Raw genomic sequence first — 21,672 nt, forward strand, 5'->3', positions numbered from 1 at the left:
AAACATTGTTCTGATATGTCCATTCTCATGCATTTTTTATCCAACATCGAGAGTCGTTTTTCATTTCTAATTCTTCAGTTAAAATGTTATATACCCTTTCAGATGACTTCTGGCAAGTGTGAGCAATTTCATGCACTTTCAATCAATGATCCTCCATTACCATTTTCTGCACTTTTGCAATGATTTCCGGAGTAGTGACACATCTTGGCTTACCACTGTGCAGGTCCTCATCTAAGCTCTCCAGACCAAATTTAAATTCGTTTGTCCATGTAGAAACAGTTGAATATGAAGGAGCAGAGTCCCCCAGTGTATTCTGGAAATCGGCGTGAATGTCCTTTGCTCTCATACCTTTCTTTATGAAGTACTTAATCACTGTTCGAATCTCGTATTTTTCCACCTTCACAAATCACTATGCTGGAACAGCAACAGAGCAACGTCACTGCCACAGCTCTCTTCCAAGAACACTGACGTGGCGCTTTTTTACAGGCAGCAGTTCAATGAATATCATGTGAACAGCTTGTTGCACTAGTGCTGACCTCTCGCGGCAATTCTGAGAAATTTTCAAACCAACCTTAATTCTTATTTCTTAAGGCAGTTTCTTCAAATTCTGAAGGTGGCAAGGGTAAAACATAGGGAGCGAAAGGCTATTTACAATTTGTACAGAAACCAGATGGCGGTTATAAGAGTTGAGGTGTATGAAAGGGAAGCAGTGGTTGGGAAGGGAGTGATACAGAGTTGTAGCCTATTCCCGATTTTATTCAATCTATATATTGAGCAAGCAGTAAAGGAAACAAAAGAAAAGTTTGGAGTAGGAATTAAAATCCATGGAGAAGAAATAAAAACTTGGAGGTTTGCCGATGACATTGTAATTCTGTCAGAGACAGCAAAGGACTTGGAAGAGCAGTTGAATGGAATGGACAGTGTCTTGAAAGGAGGATATAATATGAAAATCAACAAAAGCAAAACAAGGGTAATGGAATGTAGTTGAATTAAATCAGGTGGTACTAGATTAGGAAATGAGACACTTAAAGTAGTAAATGAGTTTTTTTGTTTGGGGAGCAAACTAACTGATGATGATCGAAGTAGAGACGATATAAAATGTAGACTGGCAATGGTAAGGAAAGCATCTCTGATGAAGAGAAGTTTGTTAACATCGAGTATAGATTTAAGTGTCAGGGAGTCTTTTCTGAAAGTATTTGTATGGAATGTAGCCATGTATGGAAGTGAAACATGCACGATAAATTGTTTAGAAAAGGAGAGAATAGAAGCTTTTGAAATGTGGTGCTGCAGAAAAAAGGCTGAAGATTAGATGGGTAGATCCTGTTACTAATGAGGAAGTACTGGATAGAATTGGGGAGAAGAAGAATTTATGGAACAACTTGACTAGACGAAGGGATCGGTTGGTAGGACATGTTCTGAGGCATCAAGGGATCACAAATTTGGTATTGGAGGGCATCATGGAGGGTAAAAATTGTAGAGGGAGACCAAGATATGAATACACTAAGCAGATTGAGAAGGATGTCGGTTACAGTAGGTACTTGAAGATGAAGAAGCTTGCACAGGATAACGTAGCATGGAGAGCTGCATCAAACCAGTCTCTGAACTGAAGACCACAACAACAGCAAGGCAGTTTCAGTTAATATTCTGTAATAGAACTACAGAATTTTTAGGAGTGGTTAGAAAATATGATTACAACTATATTTTCATGTCCATTGACTTCTTTTTACTTTTGTGTAGTATGCCATATGTCCATATAATTATCTCATTCTTATCACTCTCTCTGACTCTGTAATTCTTGAGACTTTCTGGGCAATCTGTTAACATCTTGAGGTGTTGGGTATTCTGCTGGATATCAGCATAATGCTTGCATGATATTTCAATAACATGATTCGTTATCTTCATCAGGTGCTGCTTAAGATTGCTCATCAAGTGAAACAGGTCCAGTATTTGTACCTTCACTCTGCCCCTTCCATTGTCAGTTCCATGTGTTCTGTCTGCAGTCTGCTCCCAGTAGCAGCATTCTCAGGTGTTTACTCTTCAGTCCAAAGTGCCTGTCTGTGGACTGGTGTTCCGTTTTCAGTCTGCTACAGTTCTAGTTGTTCCCACTGCTGTCCACTCCTGCTAGAAATGTTCTAAGGTTTTTCCTCTTTGGTGTGCCACGCTGAGCGCTGGTGTTTCATCTTCAATCCCGTGCTTCTGTCTGCTCAATGGCATTCTATTTTTGGTCCAGTGCAGTTCTAATCATTTCCTTTACAGTCTGCTCTCACTAGTAGCACCATGCAGTGTTCCATCTGTGGTCTAATTTGCCTGGTTCTCTATCTGGGCTCATTTCCCAAGGCCACACCTTCAGTTCTTCCTTTGGTGGAGTTCTGCTACTGCTGTGCCATTGCGTTTTCAGCCAACTACAGTGCAGGATCCTATGCTCTACTGATTTGGGATCCAGTGTCCCAATTCATGAGGTTTTCTGTCAACTTTATCTCTATAGGCTCTGTTATAACACTGACCCAGTATCTGCCAGAATGCTCATTTTGTCACAGTTCATGGAATAATTGAGTTCTAGACAGCGATGGCAATGGCTGGTTTTGTTGTCTGTGTTAGTCTGATTTTCTTTCATCTGATGTCCACTGTCCTAGTTGTTTCACCAATGTATCACATGCTACTGGTAAGGTATATTATAAATTCCTGGTTTTCATTGTTGCAGGTCATTTTTCACATCACTCAGTAGTCCTCTTATTTTGGCAGGTGAACAGAACAGACACTTGATGTTATGCTGTCTGAGAATCCTGCTGATTTTGGCAGAAATAGATTCTGCATAGGGCAGGTACATCACAGTCTTTTTCACATCTTGTTATTCTTCTAGATCATGTGGCAGAGTGGCTGTTTGGAAGGTCTTCTGAATTTGTTTGGCTGTGTATCCATTCTTACAGAACACTAATCACTGCCAAACTATCAGGGTCTGACAAGGAGTGTGCTGTGTGGACCAATGTCTTCAGAAGCCTGAACTTCTGCACTTGGTGATGACAGCTGCCGGCTTGCAGGCATAAATCAGTGTATGTAGGTTTGTCATACACAATGTGGTCAGGTGAGCCATCTGCCCTCCCTCTGACAAATATGTTCAGGAATGGCAACAGGCCATCCATTCACATGTGGTGAACTTAACATTTGGTTGGCATGAGTTCTGATGTTCCAGAATCTCATTGATCCCATCCCCACCATGAGGTCAGATCACAAAGATATCATCCAAATACCCAAAGGAGCATACGGGTTTTATCTAGCTGTTTCTATTGCTGCCTTTTTAGATCTCTCCACGAATATATTGGCAGCCACTGGAGACAGAGAAATGCCCGTGGCTACACCTTCTGTTTGCTCGTAATATTTGCCCCCCATAAGAAAATAAATTGATTTCACTGTATGTCTGAAGAGATCCAACAAAACATCACCAAATTTCTCTGCAGTCACTTAAAATGAGTCTTTCTGTGGCATCCTAGTGAACAGGGATACCACATCAGTGCTGCCTACTATATCCGATTTTGTGATATGTAGTTGCTTGAGACATTCCAAGGATTCTGCCAAGTTGTGGATGTGGTGAATACTCTTCTCTACATGCGGAAACAGCAGTTTCTTCAAATACTTGGCTGTAGGGTACATTGATGCACCAATGTCACTGACATTTGGGTGTGCTGGCATGCTTTCTTTGTGTACTCTCAGCTGCCATTATAGTCTAGGTGGAACTGAGAATACCATTCGTAATTGTTTAGTCACCTTGTCAGGTACACTGATTTCCTTCAAGAGAGCTCTGGTCTTCTTGTCCACTTTGTTCATTGGGTCACATGACAAAAGTCTGTAAGCAGGGTCATCCAGAGGTTGATGCATTTTCTCATCATAATGAGCCTGCTGCAAACTGACTGTAGAGTTCCCTTTGTATGCTGGCAACATTATGATACCATTGTCTTCCCAGAGCCTCTTGAGTGCCATCACTCTTCACTTGAGATGTATTTTCTTGAGGCTTTGTCCTAGTAAGTGCCTGCAGGTTTCCCATCAATTTTTTTTCTGCCATATTTGGTGGAAATATGTTGGCTACTTGCTCCAATGAACTGATGAAACCTGAAATGGTCACATTTGGAGTCATTGCAAAGTTGAGATCCCTGCAGAGTATCTTTGTAGTGGTATACTCAAACTCCTTGCCACTTAGATTAATAACAATGTCAGTATCCTCCATCTACTGAACAGCTAGACAGTGAAGTTATCTCATTGCATGTAACAGGTGTTGGATGTTTTTACTGGTCAACTAATTCTGCTGTGTGACAGTTGTAGAGTCATCCAAAGAGTCTAGGATCAGTAGTGCATAAATACCCAGATCATGCAATACTAGTTAGAGGCACCTTTAACCTACTGAGTATAGACTAGGATGTCTATGGATTCATTGCGAGGGATACAGAAAGACAGTCATGCAAAATACTTTTAAATGTGTTTTCTGATTACTGTCTTGAGCAGCTAGCTTGGCAGCCCACACACAGTGGAAATATCTCAGACCTTGTAGTAACAAATGGGCTGAGCCTTATTGACAGTGTTAGTATAGAAACGGGGATTAGTGATCATGATGTAATTATAGCCACTATGAATGCAAAAGTTAATAAATCAGTCAAGAAGGCTAGCAAAGTGTTTTGCTAGATAGAGCAGATATGCAGTTATTAGTATCTCACTTAGACAGTGAACTGGCATCACCTAGTTCCAGTAAGATGGACAAAGTTTAGGCAGATTGTAAATCGTGGTCTGAAGAGTTATGAGCCTAGAAAGTGGATAAAGGAAATTGTGGTCTGAAGAATTATGAGCCTAGTAAGTGGATAAAGGTTGGAAAAGATCCACCATGGTTTAATAACAAAATTTGGAGGATCCTGAGTAAGCAGAGGCTGTTGCACTCTTGGTTCAAATGTAATGCACAAATGACAACAAGTGAAGGTAAGCAGAAATTCAGGCATCTATGAAAAGAGCTATGCCCAAAACATACAATATCTACCACTGTCACACCTTAGCAAAAGATCTGACAGAGAATCCCAGGAAATTGTGGTTTTATGTAAAATCGCTAAGCAGATCTAACATTTCCATTCAGCCCCTTGTTGACCAGTCTGGTGTGGCAGTTGAAGATAGCAAAATGAGAGCCAAAGTTTTAAACTTTACATTCAAGAAATTGTTCACACTGTAGAATCGTACAAACATACCATCATTTGACCATCAGACAAACTCCCATGTGGATGATATAGTAATAAGAAACAACTGAAAGATTTGAAAGTAAATAAATTACCAGGTCTAAATGGAATCCCAATTCAATTTTACAAAGAGTACTTTATGGCATTGGCCCTTACCTAACTTGCATTTATTATGAATCTCTCACCCACTACAACGTCCCAAGCAACTGAAAAAAGACACAGGTGACTCCAGTATATGAGAAGAGTAAAAGAACGGACCCACAAAATTACAGACCAATATCCCTAGCTTCTGCTTGCTGCAGAATCCTTGAACATATTCTCAATTCAAATATAATAAATTTTCTTGAGACAGAGAAGCTTATGCTCACGAATCAGCCCGGTTTTAGAAAGCATCGCTCATGCAAAACTCAGCTTGCCCTTTCCTCACTTGATATATTGCATACTATGGATGAAGGGCAACAGACAGACTCTCTATTTCTAGATTTCTGGAAAGCATTTGACACATTGCCTAAGTCAGCAGGTGATAGTTGAAGCAATCACTTTAGCAAGTATCTACTAATACCAGTATTGCTGGTGCCTGTTTTGATCACAACTGAGGTAGATTCTTCCTACACATTGGTCAGGGGCCTGAAAATGGCATAGTAAAACACTGAAACTGGTTGCCAAATACAATAAGGTTGGAAATTTGATGGCTGAAAGGTGCTCAGTTTGACATCCTCTATTGAACAGCCAAGTCATGCAACCATCTCTAAAAAGGTTGACTTACCGAGAAGTTCACAGATATGTGAGTGGCTAAATTATAGAACCCAGTATGTTGTCCTTGAAGGCAAGTGTTCAGAGGCAAGGTTATCATCATGGGTGCCCCAGGAAAGCGTAATAGGACTGCTGCTGTTCTCTATATACATAAATGATTTGGCAGACAGGATAGGCAGCAATCTGTCTGTGGCTGTTTGCTGATGATGTATGGTGTACAGTAAGATGTCAAAGTTGAGTGACTGTGGGAAGATACAAGACAGCTTAGACAAAATTTCTAATTGGTGTGATGAATGGCAACTAGCCCTAAATGTGTAAACATGAGTAGGAAGATCAAACCTGTAATGTTCAGATACGGTATTACTGGTATCCTGCTTGACACAGTCAAGTCTTTTAAATATAATGTTGCAGAGCGATATGAGATGAAACAAGCATGTGTGAACTGTGGTAGGGGAGGTGAATGGTCGACTTAGGTTTATCGGGAGAATTTTAGGAAAGAGTGGTTCACCTATAAAGGGCACTGGTGTGACCTGCTCTTGAGCACGACTCAAGTGTTTGGGATCCGTACCAGGTCAGATTGAAGGAAGATGTTGAACAGCTTGAGAGGCGGGCTGCCATATTTGTTATTGGTAGGTTTGAACTACATGTAAGTGTTATGAAATGCTTCAGGAACTCAAATGGGAATCCATGGAGGGAAGATGAGGTTCTTTTTGAGAAACACTATTTGGAAAATTTAGAGAACCAGTATTTGAAGCTGACTCCCGAACAATTCTACTGCCGCCAACATACATTGCGTATAAGGACCATGAAAGTAAGATATGAAAAATTAGGGCTCATTCTGAGGCATATGGGCATTAATTTTTCCCTCCCACTATTTGCAAGTGGAACAGGAAAGAAAATAACTAGTAGTGGTATTGGGTACCTTCCGCCGCACACCGTACGGTGGCATGCAGAGTATCTTGCAGATGTAGATGTAGATGCTATGTTTTCTTACTTCACTTATTTCACTAGAGACCAGGAGGACACTGTCTACCCAGTCCCAGTCTTCAGCTTCTTAGGAGATCTCCACGGACAGGTGAAGGGTATAAAAGCTCACTCTGGTATGGGCTGTGGCACAAATCTCAGATCCTCTCTCCCACAAGTGCCGTACTCGCCTGACATTTGTCACAGCATGCCAGTCTGCAGTGTTTGACTGCATGAGTAAAAAAACACAGCAGATGATGAACATTCACTCTATGATTAACGTAAGTGGCAATAAGTTTGGTGACACTACTCTGAAGGTACACAGCAGGGGTCACAGCTTCTCAGTGATCCCTAGAAATGTGCCCATTTCAGGTTTCATTCAGTGAAGTGGAGCAGGTAGCCAATGCCCTTCCACCAAATGTGGCAGAAGAAACTCACCAGGAGACCTGCTGGGTGCTCCTCATGGTGGAGATAAGATCAGTGAGTTCCTGGAACATGTGAATTCATGTCAACCAATTATTAAGTTCAGCACATAACTGGAAAAGGATGGGCAATTGCCATTTAGGTATGTACTTGCCAAAAGGGGGGCAAATGGCTCAGATGACCACAGTGTGTACTGCAAACCTACACACACTGATTTATGGCTGCAAGCCAGCAGCTGTCATCACCTAGTGCGGAAGTTCAAGTTCATGAAGACATTGGTCCACAGGGCACACACCTTGTCAGACTCCGATAGTTTTGCAGTAGAAAAAGAGCATCTGTTCCGTAAGAATGGATACACAGCCACCCCGCCGCACAACCTAGAAGAATAGCAAGATGTGACAAAGTCTGTGGTGTTCCTGCCCTATGTGGAATCTGTTTCTCCCAAAATCAGCAAGATTCTCAGGAAGTACAACATCAAGTGTATGTTCTGTTTACCTACCAAAATAAGAGAACTAATGGGAACCATGAAAAATGACCTGTGACAATGAAAACCAGGAGTTTGTCATATACCTTGCCAGTGTAGCATGTTGTACATTGACCAAACAACTAGGACAGTGGACATCAGATGCAAAGAACATCAGAGGCACACCCGACTAAGACAGGTAACTAAATCAGCCATTGCTGAGCACCGCCTGCAGGTCCGGGGGTTATAATAGGCCTGACGTATTCCTGCCTGTCATAAGAGATGACTAAAAGGAGTCCCACACTTTTCGGACTTATGAGTTCAGGTCCTATTCTAGGATTTGACCTGCCACTTTCAAAATTCTACAGAAGTGCGGGCCATATGGAGAAGGACGCCTTACATGCTGCACAAATTATCCATAGGGCCGTTAGATTTGATCTCCTGAATCTCTTTTCATGGCTTTGCATTTCCACCTGTGATTCAATTATTTGGGCAAGGACACTGTTCAGGATATGTCACCTTCTTCCGTTGTCTCCTGTCCTCTTTCACCCCCATGACAGTATTGGATTTTTCTGCACCCAATATCCATCATGGCTGCCAGTTCGTTGTGGTGGGGCCATCATGTACCTATTTGGTGGTCGCCCCTAGACAACAAAGGGATCAGACTGCTGATGCCTGAGCTGTAAACTCCCCATGTATGCCAAGGAGTAGATGCCTGTCTTCCTGGGGCATCAAGACTCCCGGCAATGGCTATCATGTCAGTTGGCCTTTGCTGTGGCTGGGTAGCACCCTTGGGGAGAGCCCCTGATAGGAGTGGATGGCATCTGGGCGAATGACCCGCAATGAAGCGAACTAAGTCATCTCTTGCTGGTGCCATATGGTCACCAGCAAGTCTCTAAGAAGGGCAAGAGCGAATACAATGCCAACAGGTGTGACCCTAAATCGTTTCCCTCCCTCGCTACAGCATGGGAGGAACATAGGGCTACAGAGTGGAGAGAGCCATATTTGCCTCGGTTTTTAGTCTGTAGCAGAACTGATGTGGACTCCTTTCTACCTACAAAGCCTCATTTTTTTGTTGAACACCTTGAGAATAAGTTTGGAGAAGTGACAGCGCTGTCCAAGATGCGAAACAGCGTAGTCTTGATTCAGACAGCGTCCCCAGCCCAATCCTGAGAATTACTTGCCTGCGGCAAGCTGGCTGATATTCCTGTTTCCATCAATCCCCATAAAAGCCTCAACATGATCCAAGGGATCATTTTCCATTGCAATCTCCTCTTGTAGTCTGACGACAAGCCCCATGCCGCTTTAGAATGGTGGGGTGTTCATTTCATCTGGTGCATTTACAGGGGGCCCAAAGACAACAGGGTTGCTACCGGTGCCTTCATCTTGGCTTTTGAGGGGTGATTCACTGCCTGAAAAGTTCAAGGTGATGGTTTACCACTGTGACATTAAACCATATGTCTCTCCCCCTATGCGGTGCTTTAAGTGCTGGAAGTTTGGGCACATGTCTTCCCGGTGCACTTCCACCACCACATGTCGAGACTGCGGACATTCACTGCATCCAGATACTCCATGTGCACCTCCTCCCACTTGCATCAACTGTGGAGAGCACCACTCCCCCTGCTTGCCAGACTGCCTAGTATTCCAAAGGAGCAGAAAATCATGGATTAAAAGACCCTAGACTGGTTGACTTACACAGAGGCTGAACGTAAATTTGAAAGATCACACCCCATTTGGTTGACATTGACGTATTCTGCAGCTACGTCACCATTGCCGTCCCAAGTGCCAGTGGTTCCTCACTCCGTGCCACAAACAGTGGGCCCTCCATGCCACCAGAATACGGACGCTGCCTTGATGGTAGGGAGCAAATCTTCCTCCGTTGCTCCCAAAGCACCTACTTTGGGAGCAAGGCCCCCCCAAACACAGGGAACTCACTGATCTTATCTCCACCATGAGGAGCACCCAGCAGGTCCCCTCCCCCCTGCCGGAGAAGCAGCAGCCTCCTCTGGCACCTCTTGTGTGGAAGGGGTCCCTTGGGGCCCTCTCTCCCAAGGTCTCCACTAATGCCACGGCGGACACTCACCAATGGCTCAAGGAGCCAAAAGCTGCTGGACAAAGAGCTTCACAGTCTTCCTCTGTGCCTGAAGCTGCTTCAGAGAAATCTTCCAAGCAAGTGCCTAAAGAGAAGCAAGAGAGCAAGCAAACTAAGGAGAAGTCTGCTAATAAACAGGACCATCTGGTTGCCCCAACACCACCACTCCCCATCAGTTCTGCATCTGAGGATGTGATGGAGATCTTAGCATCCCCTGCAGACCTGGATCTCACTGATGTCTCATCCACCATAGAAATGGCTACAAATACTCAGTCAGATGCAGCAGGTGAATACCTGCCTGCTTGTGCACTTGATGCTTTCCCATGCTCATGATAATGTCGTCCTCCAGTGGGACTGTGGCGTTTTTTTTCGCCACCTGACTGAGCTATGGCGACTCTTAAGCTTTATACCTGCTTTCTGCATTGCTCTTCAGGAAACCTGGTTCCCAGAAATGCAGACCGCTGCCTTTCGCGGCTATAGGGGATATTACAAGAACCGTAGTGACTATAATGGAGTGTCAGGTGGAGTTTGTGTCTATGTCCTGAACTCAGTATGCAGTGAACCTGTACTCCTTCAAACCCCTCTGGGAGCTGTGGCTGTCAGGATAAGGATGACACAGGAAATAATTGTCTGCAAAGTGTATCTTCCTCCAGCTGGTGCAGTACCCCTGAACGCAATGGCTGCACTTATCAACTCCCTAAACCTTTCCTACTTTTGGGAGATTTTAACCCTCATAACTCCTTGTGGGGTGGCACCGTGCTTACTGGCTGAGGCAGAGATGTCAGCAATTTACTGTAGCAAGTCGACCTCTGCCTCTTAAATACAGCTGCCCACACACATGGCACATGGCACATTGTTGGCCATTGATCTCTTGGTTTGCAGTCCTTGCCTTCTCCTATCTATCCACTGGAGAGCACATGAAGACCTGTGTGGTAGTGACCACTTCCCCATCTTCCTGTCACTGCCCCGGCATCAGGCCCACAGACACCTCAGTATGCAGATGGGCTTTAAACAAGGCAAACTGGGACGCTTTCACCTCTGCTGTCACCATTGAATCTCCCCCACATGATAACATCGATGTGGTGGTTGTGCAGGTAACTACAATGATCATTTTGGTGGCAGAAAACGCGATCTATCATTCTTTAGGGTGCTCTGGCGAAAGAGAGTGCCTTGGCGGTCGCCAGAAGTCACTGAGGCAATTAAGGAGCATCAGCGAGCTCTACAGCAGCATAAGCGGCACTCTTCCCTGGAGTGCCTCATAGCCTTTAAATGGCTCTGTGCTCACATTCACCAGCTTATCAAGAGATGGAAACAGGAGTGTTGGGAGAGATATGTCTCGACCATTGGGTGCCATATGTCACCTTCCAAATCTGGGCAAAGATCAACTGAGTTTTTGGGTTCCAGACCCCAAAAGGTGTTCCCGGTGTTAACATAAATGACGTGTTATCTACCGACACAAAGGTGACTGCTGAGCACTATGCTTGGGCCTCTGCGTCGGAGTATTACCCCACCTTTCGCACTCTCAAGCAGCGTATGGAAAGGAAAGTTCTCTCGTTCGGTACACGCCACAGTGAACTCTACAATGCCCCATTTACAAATTGGGAGCTCCTCAGTGCTCTTTCACATTGCCACGACACAGCTCCTGGGCCAGATCAGATCCACAGTCAGATGATTAAACATCTCTCATCTGACTATAAGCGAAATCTCCTCGTGATCTTCAACCGGATTTGGTGCGATGGCATCTTTCCATCACACAGGTGGGAGAGCACCATCATACCAGTGTGCAGACCTGTCCGAAACCCACTTGATGTGGATAGCTATCAGCCCATCAGCCTCACCAACTTTCTTTGTAAGCTGCTGGAACATATCGGCAGTTGGGTTTGGTTCTGGAATCACATGGCGTACTGGCTCTATGCCAGGGCAGTTTCCGTGTGGGTCACTCTACCACTGATAATCTTGTGTCCCTCGAGTGTGCCAACCAAACAGCCTTTTCCAGATGCCAACACCTTGTTGCCATCTTCTTGAATTACGAAAAGCGTATGACACCACCTGGCAACATCATATCCTTGCCACATTATACGAGTAGGGTCTCAGAGGCCCACTCCTGATTTTTATCCAGAATGTCCTGCTGCTTCATACTTTCCATGTCCAAGTTCGTGCGTCCCATGGTTTCTCCCATATTCAGTGGCCCATATTTAGTGGCCATTAATGGTCTAGCAGCAGCTGTAGGGCCCTCTGTCTCATCTTCTATGTATGCAGATGACTTCTGCATTTCGTACTGCTCCACCAGTACTGGTGTTGCTGAGCAGTGCCTACAGGGAACCATCCACAAGGCGCAGTCGTGGGCTCTAGCCCACAGCTTCCAGTTTTTGGCCCCAGAGTCGTGTGTTACGCACTTCTGTTGGCATCGTACTGTTCATCCGGAACCAGAACTTTACCTTACTGATGATCCCCTCACTATAGTGGAGACATATCAATTTTTAGGACTGGTTTTCGATGCCCGATTGACTTGGCTTTCTCACCTTCGTCAGCTTAAGCAGTAGTGCTGGCAGCACCTCAATGCCCTCCACTGCCTGAGCAACACCAACTGGGGTGCAGATCGCTCTACGCCGCTGCGGCTCTACAGAGCCTTTGTTGAATCCTATCTTGACTATGGGAGTCTGGTTTATGGTTCAGCAGCGCCCTCAGTGTTGCATTTACTCAACCCAGTGCACCACTGTGGCATTCGACTAGGGACGAGAGATTTTAGGACGAGTCCGGTGACCAGTGTCCTGACGGAGGCTGGAGTCCTTCCATTGCAAGTCAGGTGTGTGCAACTGCTCACCAGTTACATTTCACTTGTTCATAGTTCTCCTGTGCTTCCGAATTACTATCTCCTTTTCCCACCCATGGCGGTTCATCTCCCTCATCGGCAATCCAGGTCAGGGCTTCCAATTGCAGTTTGCGTCTAATCCCTTCTATCTGAACTGGAGTCCATGCCTTTACCACCTATACTCAAGGTCCATTCACGTACACCTCCATAGTGTACATCTAGGCCACAGCTTCGCCTGGACCTTTCACATGGTCCAAAGAGCTCAGTTCACTCCGCGGCTCTTGTACCAAGGCCATGAAGTAGTTTACACTGATGGCTTGATGTCTGGTGGTCATGTCAGCTCCACATATGTCCTTGGATGACATAGTGAACAGCATTCCTTGCCCAATGGCTGCAGTGTTTTCAATGCACAGATAGTGGCTATACCTTGTGCTCTTGAGCACATCTATTCATGCCCTGGGGAGTCGTTTCTTCTTTGCACTGACTCCTTGAACAGCCTACAAGCTATCAACCAGTGCTACCCTTGTCATCCTTAGGTTGTGACCATCCAGGAGTCCTTCTTTGCCCTGGAATGGTCCAGTCATTCAGTGGTGTTTGTGTGGACCCCAGGACACATCGGAATCCCAGGCAACTAACTTGCTGACAGGCTTGCCAAACAGGCTACACAGAAATCACTTATAGAGGTCGGCATTCCAATAACTGACCTGCATTCGTTTTTATACCGCCAGGCTTTTTGACTTTGGGAGATGGAATGCCATAGTCTCAGTACGCACAACAAACTGTATTCCATTAGGGAGACTGTGAGAGTGTGGCAGTCCTCCATGTGTGCCTCTCGCAGGGACTCTGTGATTCTCTGTCGGCCACACTTTGGTGACCCATGGCTACTTCTTGCACCGTGAAGACCCACCTCAGTGTCGATTCTGCGCCCAGTTGTCACTGCCCTGCGACGGAATCTTCGGTTACTGGACTCGTTGCCACTAATTTTATCTGACAACATCTCAACGGCTGATTTAGTTTTATGTTTTATTCATGAGGGTTGGTTTTATCATTTGGTCTTTTTAGTGCATGTCCTTTCTCCGTCTGTGTCCTCTGTCATAGTGCTTTTAGTGTGGAGATTTTAATGTGTTACAGAGTGGGCTGGCTTCTCGTTTTTATTCTTGCGGTCAGCCAGCCATGGTAATCTGTTTTCTCATTTTAATCTCTTCTGCCTGTTTCTTGTGTTTTTATGATTTTCTTCTCCTCTTTTGTCCATTTAAGTATTTGTTGCCATTCCGTCGTTCTTGTGGTTTTTCCATTCTCTCTGTTTTGTGTTGTCAGTCTCGCTTGTTTTATTCTCACCCTTGTGGCATTGTTTTATTCAGAACAAGGGACTGATGGCCTAGCAGTTTGGTCCCTTCCCCTTCCCCCCTCTTTTAAACCAACCAACCAACCAACCAACCAATCATTGCTGAGCATTGTCTGGAGTTCAACCATTCCATGAACGATAATTGAATGAGTGTTCTGGCACAGGCCACCAGATACTGAGACATTGTTATACAAGACACTATAGAGATAAAGGTGACAGAAAATATCTGAATCAGGGCACTGGGTATCTACTCGGTAGAGCCTGGAATACTGCACTGGAGTTTCTGAAAATGCTATGGGACACCAGTAGCAGCAGCAGAACTCCACAAAATGGAGAATGTGGATGAGGACATGGGAAGGAAACTCCAGATAAGCAGCAGGCATATTGGACCAAAGATGGAATGTTGCAGGATGCTTCTAGTGGAAGTGGATTGCAAAGAGAACACATAGAATTACACCAGATCAGAAATGGAAAGCCATTGTATAGATGTGTCCATGGGACTGAAGATGAAATACCAGCGCTTGTCCTTGCCCATCAAACTACAGAGGGAATGTCTAAAAATGTTTCTAGTGGTAGCAGACTGCAGAGAGAATGCCTGGAACTAGCTGAAAACTGAAAATGGGAGTGCTAGCCCACAGACAGGCACTCTGGACCAAAGAAGGAATACCTGGAACCAACGATGGAAGGCGGTAGAGCGTAGGTACAAAACACTGGATCCATTCCACTCAACTAGCAGTCGTAGGTACCACCTGTTGAAGATAACGAGTCAATTTTTTGAAATATCATGCATTAACAATGCTGATATCCATCAGTGTAGGGATTTCTCTTACAGTGTTTTAGTGTGTTGTTGTCAGTGGTTGTAGTAATGCACCTGACTTCTGACATTTTTACTAGAAGTGAAGGGAGGTAACTCCAGGGCAATAAAACACACCTTAAATAAACTGGTGGCTGGAAAGGTCATGTGCAGAAGGTGTCTGTGGCAGATGTGTAACAAATTGATTGTGCTTCCAGCAGTATGTTTAGATGTTCCTGGACATTCTTATATCAGTGTAATGGGGCACCTTTTTTTTGGAACATGAACTCTTGTCCTACTCTAGCATTGGTTGTGGATTTAACCAGTATCCAAGTACATGTGTTCCATAATAGTTCTTTCTGAGAAGAAAATTAGGTCATATACATGACATTTAGAAAAAAGCAGTCACAATCTCATTAACAATCACTTTTCTCAGACCATTGTAGCAACTTTTTTTCAGATCATCATTCATAAGATTTGATGTGACACGCTTATAAAATGTCAGTAGCTGCCTGTTTCTGTATGGGATTGTTAGGCTGCATTTATGTGTAATTGAACCTATAGAATTGTCATCACTGTTGGAGGTAGTGACCACAATTATTGTCAGATTCTTGGGTCTGATTTACCAGGCTTCATTCAAAAGTTAAACACATTTAATGATTAGTCTCCAGATGTCAAATGCATCTTGTGGTACAAAATTTAATGGCCTACCTTTGAACTGTTTGCAAATTTACATCCACATCTGTAATACTGCAAAGCACTGTGAAGTGCATGGCAGAGGGTACTAACAATTGCTCCACATATAAAGGTTTCTTCCTGTTCCATTTGCACATGGAGTGCAGGAAGAATAAGTGTTTAAATGCCTCTGTGTACTCTGTACTTAGTCTAGTCTTGTCTTTGTAGTATTTATAGGAGTGATATGTAGGGGACTGTAGTATATTTCTAGATTCCTTAACGAATATACATTCTTGAAACTTTGTAAATAGAATTTTGCAGGATAGTTAACATCTGTCTTCTAGTGCTTCCCAGTTCAGTTTTTTAGCAATTCCATTATGCTCTTCTTTGTATACATTCAGTATCCTGTGTATGTCATATTTGTTAGGGTCCCTCTCACATTTGAGCAATATTCTAAGGTGGATTGCACATGTGTTTTGTAAGCAATATGTTTTGTAGAATAACTACAGTGTTCCAGTATCCTACCAATGAACCAGAATTTGCCACATACTTCACTTGCTATTGAGCCTATGTGAACATTCCATTTTATATCAACACAAACTTTTATTCCCAGACATTTGCATGAGTTGACTGATTCCAGTTGTGACTCAGTGATACTGTTGTTATGCTATGTTTTTGTGTTTTGTGAAGTGTCCAGTTTTACATTTCTGAATATTTAAAGCATGTTGCCAATCTGTGTACCATTTTGTACTTCTTTATGGATAACTGCATTATCTGCAACAAGTCTAAGTATACTGTTAATATTATCGGTCATGCTGATTTACAGCATGAACAGTGAGGGTCCATCACACTTTACAGTGGCACTCCAGAAGTTACTTCTACTAAAGGAACAAGACTGATCATTGTTTAAAAGTATGTACAATCACAACAATACTGTTTCTTCACACACATGGAAACACAAACCAACTACAGTTGGTCAGTAATGCTGGCACATTCAACATCATCATTAACATTTCCAGGTGAAATTTGAAAACAAATATCAAGGGTGAAATTGCAAGTTTTTCTTATCATGATCTTAGCAAAATTGGCAACTTATGTTGATTATTGGACAAAATATATTCTTCTGTATTTTTTTAATAATATGTAATTATCTTGCAGTCTTCACATATATTTATATCTGAAATAGCTGCAAATTAGCATCTCACATTGAGTACTGTTCAAGTGTTTGGGAGCTGCATCAGGTAGGATTAAAGGAAAACATTGAAGTAATTCAGAGGCAGGCTGAACAACAGTAGGTATCACAGAGATGTTTCGGGAACACAGATGGAAATCACTGGAGGGAAGGCGATGTTCTTTTCAAGGAGCACTGTTGAGAAAATTTAGAGAGCTGGCATTTGAGGCTGACTGCAGAATAGTTTTACTGCCACCAGTGTACATTCCACATAAAGACAGTGAAGATAAGATTAGAGAGACTAGGGCTAGTATGGAGGCATATTGATGGTCATATTTCCATTGCTTTGTTTACGACTGGGACAGAAAAGAAAATGACCAGTAGTGCCAGGCGCCATAAAGAGTATGTATGTAGATGCAGATGTAGATGTATTATATTCTTAATAATTACTTTATGAGTAGGTCTGCATCAAATACTGTTGAAATGTAACATTTATTGTGTATTGTGTGAGTGGAGGTTAGTTTCCAATGAATATTGCTCCTGAAATGTTAATGTGATTTTGCAGATATTCATAATGTGTAGGAGAGATGTCTAATAAGTATACAGTTAGATTTTATTTTGGAATTTTTGCAGTTTCATAATTCCTGGTGTACGCATGTGGGCAGCTTATTGAAAATTTATGTACCAAGTTAAGGAATTTGTTTTGTAACATAGACTGTGATTCAAAGATCAGATGGAAATCATGTATATCACATTTTACTGGAAACTAACATTTATCATTAGCCATAACTGACGTTGAAATAGAACATGTGCTGATTTGTAAATGTGAGGTTTCCAGGATATTTTGTTACAAGTCTACATAATATTTTTATTGCTTAACCTGGAAAGCAATTCTAATTATATATCAAATGCAGAATTATTTGCTTAAGTGTGTTGATTGTAATTATTTTCAGCATGTGTTCCCCTTTTTGATAATATAGCTATAATGGAAAAGATGGCCTTAGTTATTTTTGTTGTGGCAATAATAAATTCAAAAGATATTAATGTGATTTATGATTTCTTTGTCTGATTTGTTCAGTACTTTTTATGTTCCACCTCAAACAATAATGACATACCAACAACTGAGTTTATTCTTGCAGTGTGAGCAGCCTTTGTCCCAGTCAGTCTCTGAAAGTCAATCATCATCCCAGCATCTTAATGGAGACTGCCCATGTCCTGGATCACCACATTCAGCAGACTCCAACTCCAATGCACCATCCAGTAGTCATAATGGAAAAGATGCAGAAAGTGTGGCTGTGGCACCTTCCATTTCACTTATTCCCATCAAGCAAGAGCCAGTGTCAGCTGCTGACCCTGGGCCATTGCCTGTCAATCTAAGCACAACAACACCTGATGGGCAGGTGCACTTCCAGTCTGCATCTTCAACTGGCATTCCAAGTCTTGTAAAGGTACACTCCAATGCTTTCAGTTCTAGCATTTAAACATCTCAGTCACATGCATGCTAAATGTTATGTAAATCACTTAATTGGTTTCCACAATGATTCTTCATTCAGAGTTAAAGAAAATATTTTTTTTAAATTTTTGTTGCACAATGAAAAGGGAAATCTGTTGTATGTGGGCTGTCATGAAGAGGAAATCATACTTTGGGTAGTTTCTTGCACTAATCCTGATGACTGTACACAGTGCTCTCGATAATTTCCCAGCACTGATTTCTTTGCAACCTTCCTATTACCCTTATTTATCACACAACTTTTGGACTTTGTAGCTTGCACCATTTCGAACAGCCATACTGATAGGCATTTGGATGTCTTGTATAACCTGCTTTGTGTATGTGTGTGACTTTGAGATGGAGAAGGAAGACAAACATTGGATTTATCAACAAACTGTTGGTGCAAAGTTGAGATTCCAACAATAAGAAGAGTTGAACTGATTCAGACAGTGTTCAGTGTGTTGGTACTAAGTAGGATAACTGTTACTAAATGGCACAAATGTTTTGTGACAGTCAGAAGACAGTGAGGGATGATGAACAAAGTGATAAGCCAATGAGAACTTAGATCAGAAAAATCAGAGGTAAGAGAAATGCTAAACATCCCCAATCCAGTGGTTTTGTGGATCTTATGAGAAGACAATAAGAAAATGAGTGCAAGCCATGTTCCAAATGCCCTGATGCAGGAGCAAATGAATAGTTGAGTCCCATAATCAGTACTTGTTATTCATGATTGACTATGATGAGAAATTCTTAGACACAATTATTACTTGTGACTAGACTTCGTATTTTATCTATGGTTCTCATGTAAAATGTCAGAGTTCTGAGTAGGCTAATGTAGCATCTCCATGACTGGAAAAACTGCAATTTCAAAATTGGAGATTAGGGGGTGTTCAGGTAGAACAGTAATAATAAATTCTATCAGTAAGTATTAAAATACTCATTAAACAATGGAAAGTTCATTCTAAACTTCCCATTGTTTGATTTTGCCTAACATTTTGCCTTCTATCCCAAACCCAGTGCTGTTCCCTTTGTTACTGTTCTGTATCACATTATGTTACTCTGTGCCTGTCCTTTTCTCTCTCTATTTTCCTGTGCTTTATTGCCATCTTTCAAGCTGAACAGGCTTTCCACTGCTTAAAATGCAGCCTGTGAAGCTCTGACTTCCAAGTCATCCTGTATCAACTGTCTTGAACATGTGCAACACAGAGCTACATGTCCCCATAGATTGTAGGTCCTACCCGTTGTGTTCCACATTCTTCCTGCCAGTATAATTATCCTTGGCCTTACAAATTAATCCCACTGCCTCCATTCACCCTCAGGTATTTTCATGTTTTTTCCTGTACTGCCTAATCCAGTTATACAATTATACCAGCTGCCCCCTCTCTTCACATATATCCACCCACTAACATGCACCCCATTAAATTACCAACTTTTTATTTATTGTTTCACTTTTGGTTTTCACTAAAGATCCTACTTAATCAGGTTTCATCTTCTTTCACTTTAATTCATCCATTTTGTCCTTTTAGTGACTTTCCCATGTGTTTTAGGTGGTGTTATATATTTTTACTTTTTTTCCCCATTATGTGTCCTTGCACATTCCATCTGCACCAATACAGAAATGTCTTCCTACCCCTAACCAGAACCCAGTGCCATATACTGCTCCTGCATTGTGTAGCTCATGGGATGCCTCCAAATGGCCTTACCACCAGCTGCAACCCCTCCCTCTACAAATGACCTCTATTTGAATTCTATCAGCCCATAGCCCTCATTAAACTAGTCTCGCAAAACCATATCAGACCTACACTACCTCCTTTCTGTTCATAAAATTCTCATACTCTGTAATCCCAAATTCCTGCACTAGAGCAGCATGCACAATGCTACCTCATAAAACTATCCAATCTGTTCACCTCATACTCACACCTTGTACTACTATCCCCTGCCACTACAAGACCCCATCCAACCCTTCATAGCTGACAAACCCTGCCTTGCAGACATATTACATCTACCACCCACTCAGAAACTCCCTCCAGCTACCCTGCAGAATCCAGAACCTAAGCAGACTTGCAGCAGTCATAAACCTGGTGCCAAAACCCTCAGTATCACAGAAAAATCAGTCCTCATCCTGGGCTTGTTAAATACCTTCTCTCCTTCTTGTGGCCCCCACAGTAGAAATGCTTTCTCACCACGAGCCCTACCAATTATACTCAATACAAAATCAATATTTTGCCCTGCCTGACTCAATTTAGTCTTCAATCTAACTGTGATCTACCTCCCCACCCCACCCCCCCCGCCCGCCCCCCTGCCCCTATACCATCCCCTGTTAACTTTCCACAATTTCCTAACCTAAAAACTTAACTCCTCGTCATTCCCCAAATACCTCAGTATGGAATCTAACCCAGAATCCATAGAAATAACTGTAACCCACCACATAAAAACTGATCCTGAACTTGTAATCCAGTCTGTCAACAAAGGCTCCACAACTGCGGTTATGAACCACAAGGATTACCTAGCTGAGGGACTCTGCCAGCTGTCAGATATATCCATATACAAGCCCTGCCATAGTGACCCCATCTCAGAAATCCAGCACAATCTCCAGTCCCTCCTCAAATCCTTAGACTCATCTCAAGACCTCTTCCCAGAACCTCCTTCATCATCCCCCACCACCGACTGCACTCCCATCTCCTACATGCTTCTTAAAATACATAACCCAACCATCCTGGACGCCCTATTGTGGCTAGTTACAGTGCCCGCATAGAGAGAATATCTGCCCTGGCAGACCATCACCTTCATCCTATAACCTGTAACCTACCGTCCCATGTAAAGGACACCAACCATTTACTTCACCAACTCTTCACAGTTCGTGTTCCTTCACCATCCAGCACCCTGCTCACCTTTGTTGATAGTACCTCCCTCTACATTACCGTCCCCTGTGCCCATAGTCTTGTCATTACCGAAAACTACCTTTTTCATTGCCTGATTGACCACAAATATACAACCTCTTTCTTGGTTACCTTGACCAACTATATCCCCACACACAATTACTTCTCCTTTGAAGTCGCACGTACAAAAAAATCCATGGTACAGCAGTGGGCACCCACATTGCACCAGCATATAATAACTTATTCATGAGCTATCTAGAGGAATCCTTCCTAACCATCCAGAATACTAAACCTCTCACCTAGTTCAGATTCATGATGACACCTTCATGATCTGTACTGAGGGTGATGACGCCCTATCCACATTCCTCCAGAACCTAAACACTGTCTTCCCTGTTTGCTTCACCAAGCCCTCCTCAGTCCATACAAGTTGCTTCCTCAGTATCAACCTACACCTTAAGGATGGCTATATCGGTACCCCCATCCACATCAAACCTCCAACCACCAACAATATCTCCACTTTGACAGTTGCCACCCATTTCACACCAAGTAGCCCCTTCCACACAGCCTTGCCACCCAAGGACATTCCACCAACTGTTGTGAGTAGCCC

The 21,672-nt window shown here is 43.0% G+C and overlaps 1 protein-coding gene across 2 annotated transcripts in view; it reads left to right on the forward strand.

Annotated features, from left to right (window-relative positions):
- The window catches only part of LOC126353803 (zinc finger protein Pegasus-like), a 71,064-nt gene that overhangs the window by 33,985 nt on the left and 15,407 nt on the right, over positions 1–21,672 (forward strand). For both annotated transcript variants that reach the window (XM_050002900.1, XM_050002901.1), the window contains exon 4: positions 17,837–18,145. In XM_050002900.1, coding sequence (XP_049858857.1) covers positions 17,837–18,145 — 309 coding nt within the window. The remainder of the gene's footprint in view (positions 1–17,836; positions 18,146–21,672) is intronic.

Source organism: Schistocerca gregaria, chromosome 3 (assembly GCF_023897955.1).
Source record: "Schistocerca gregaria isolate iqSchGreg1 chromosome 3, iqSchGreg1.2, whole genome shotgun sequence".
In the NCBI taxonomy this organism is placed as follows: domain Eukaryota; kingdom Metazoa; phylum Arthropoda; class Insecta; order Orthoptera; family Acrididae; genus Schistocerca; species Schistocerca gregaria.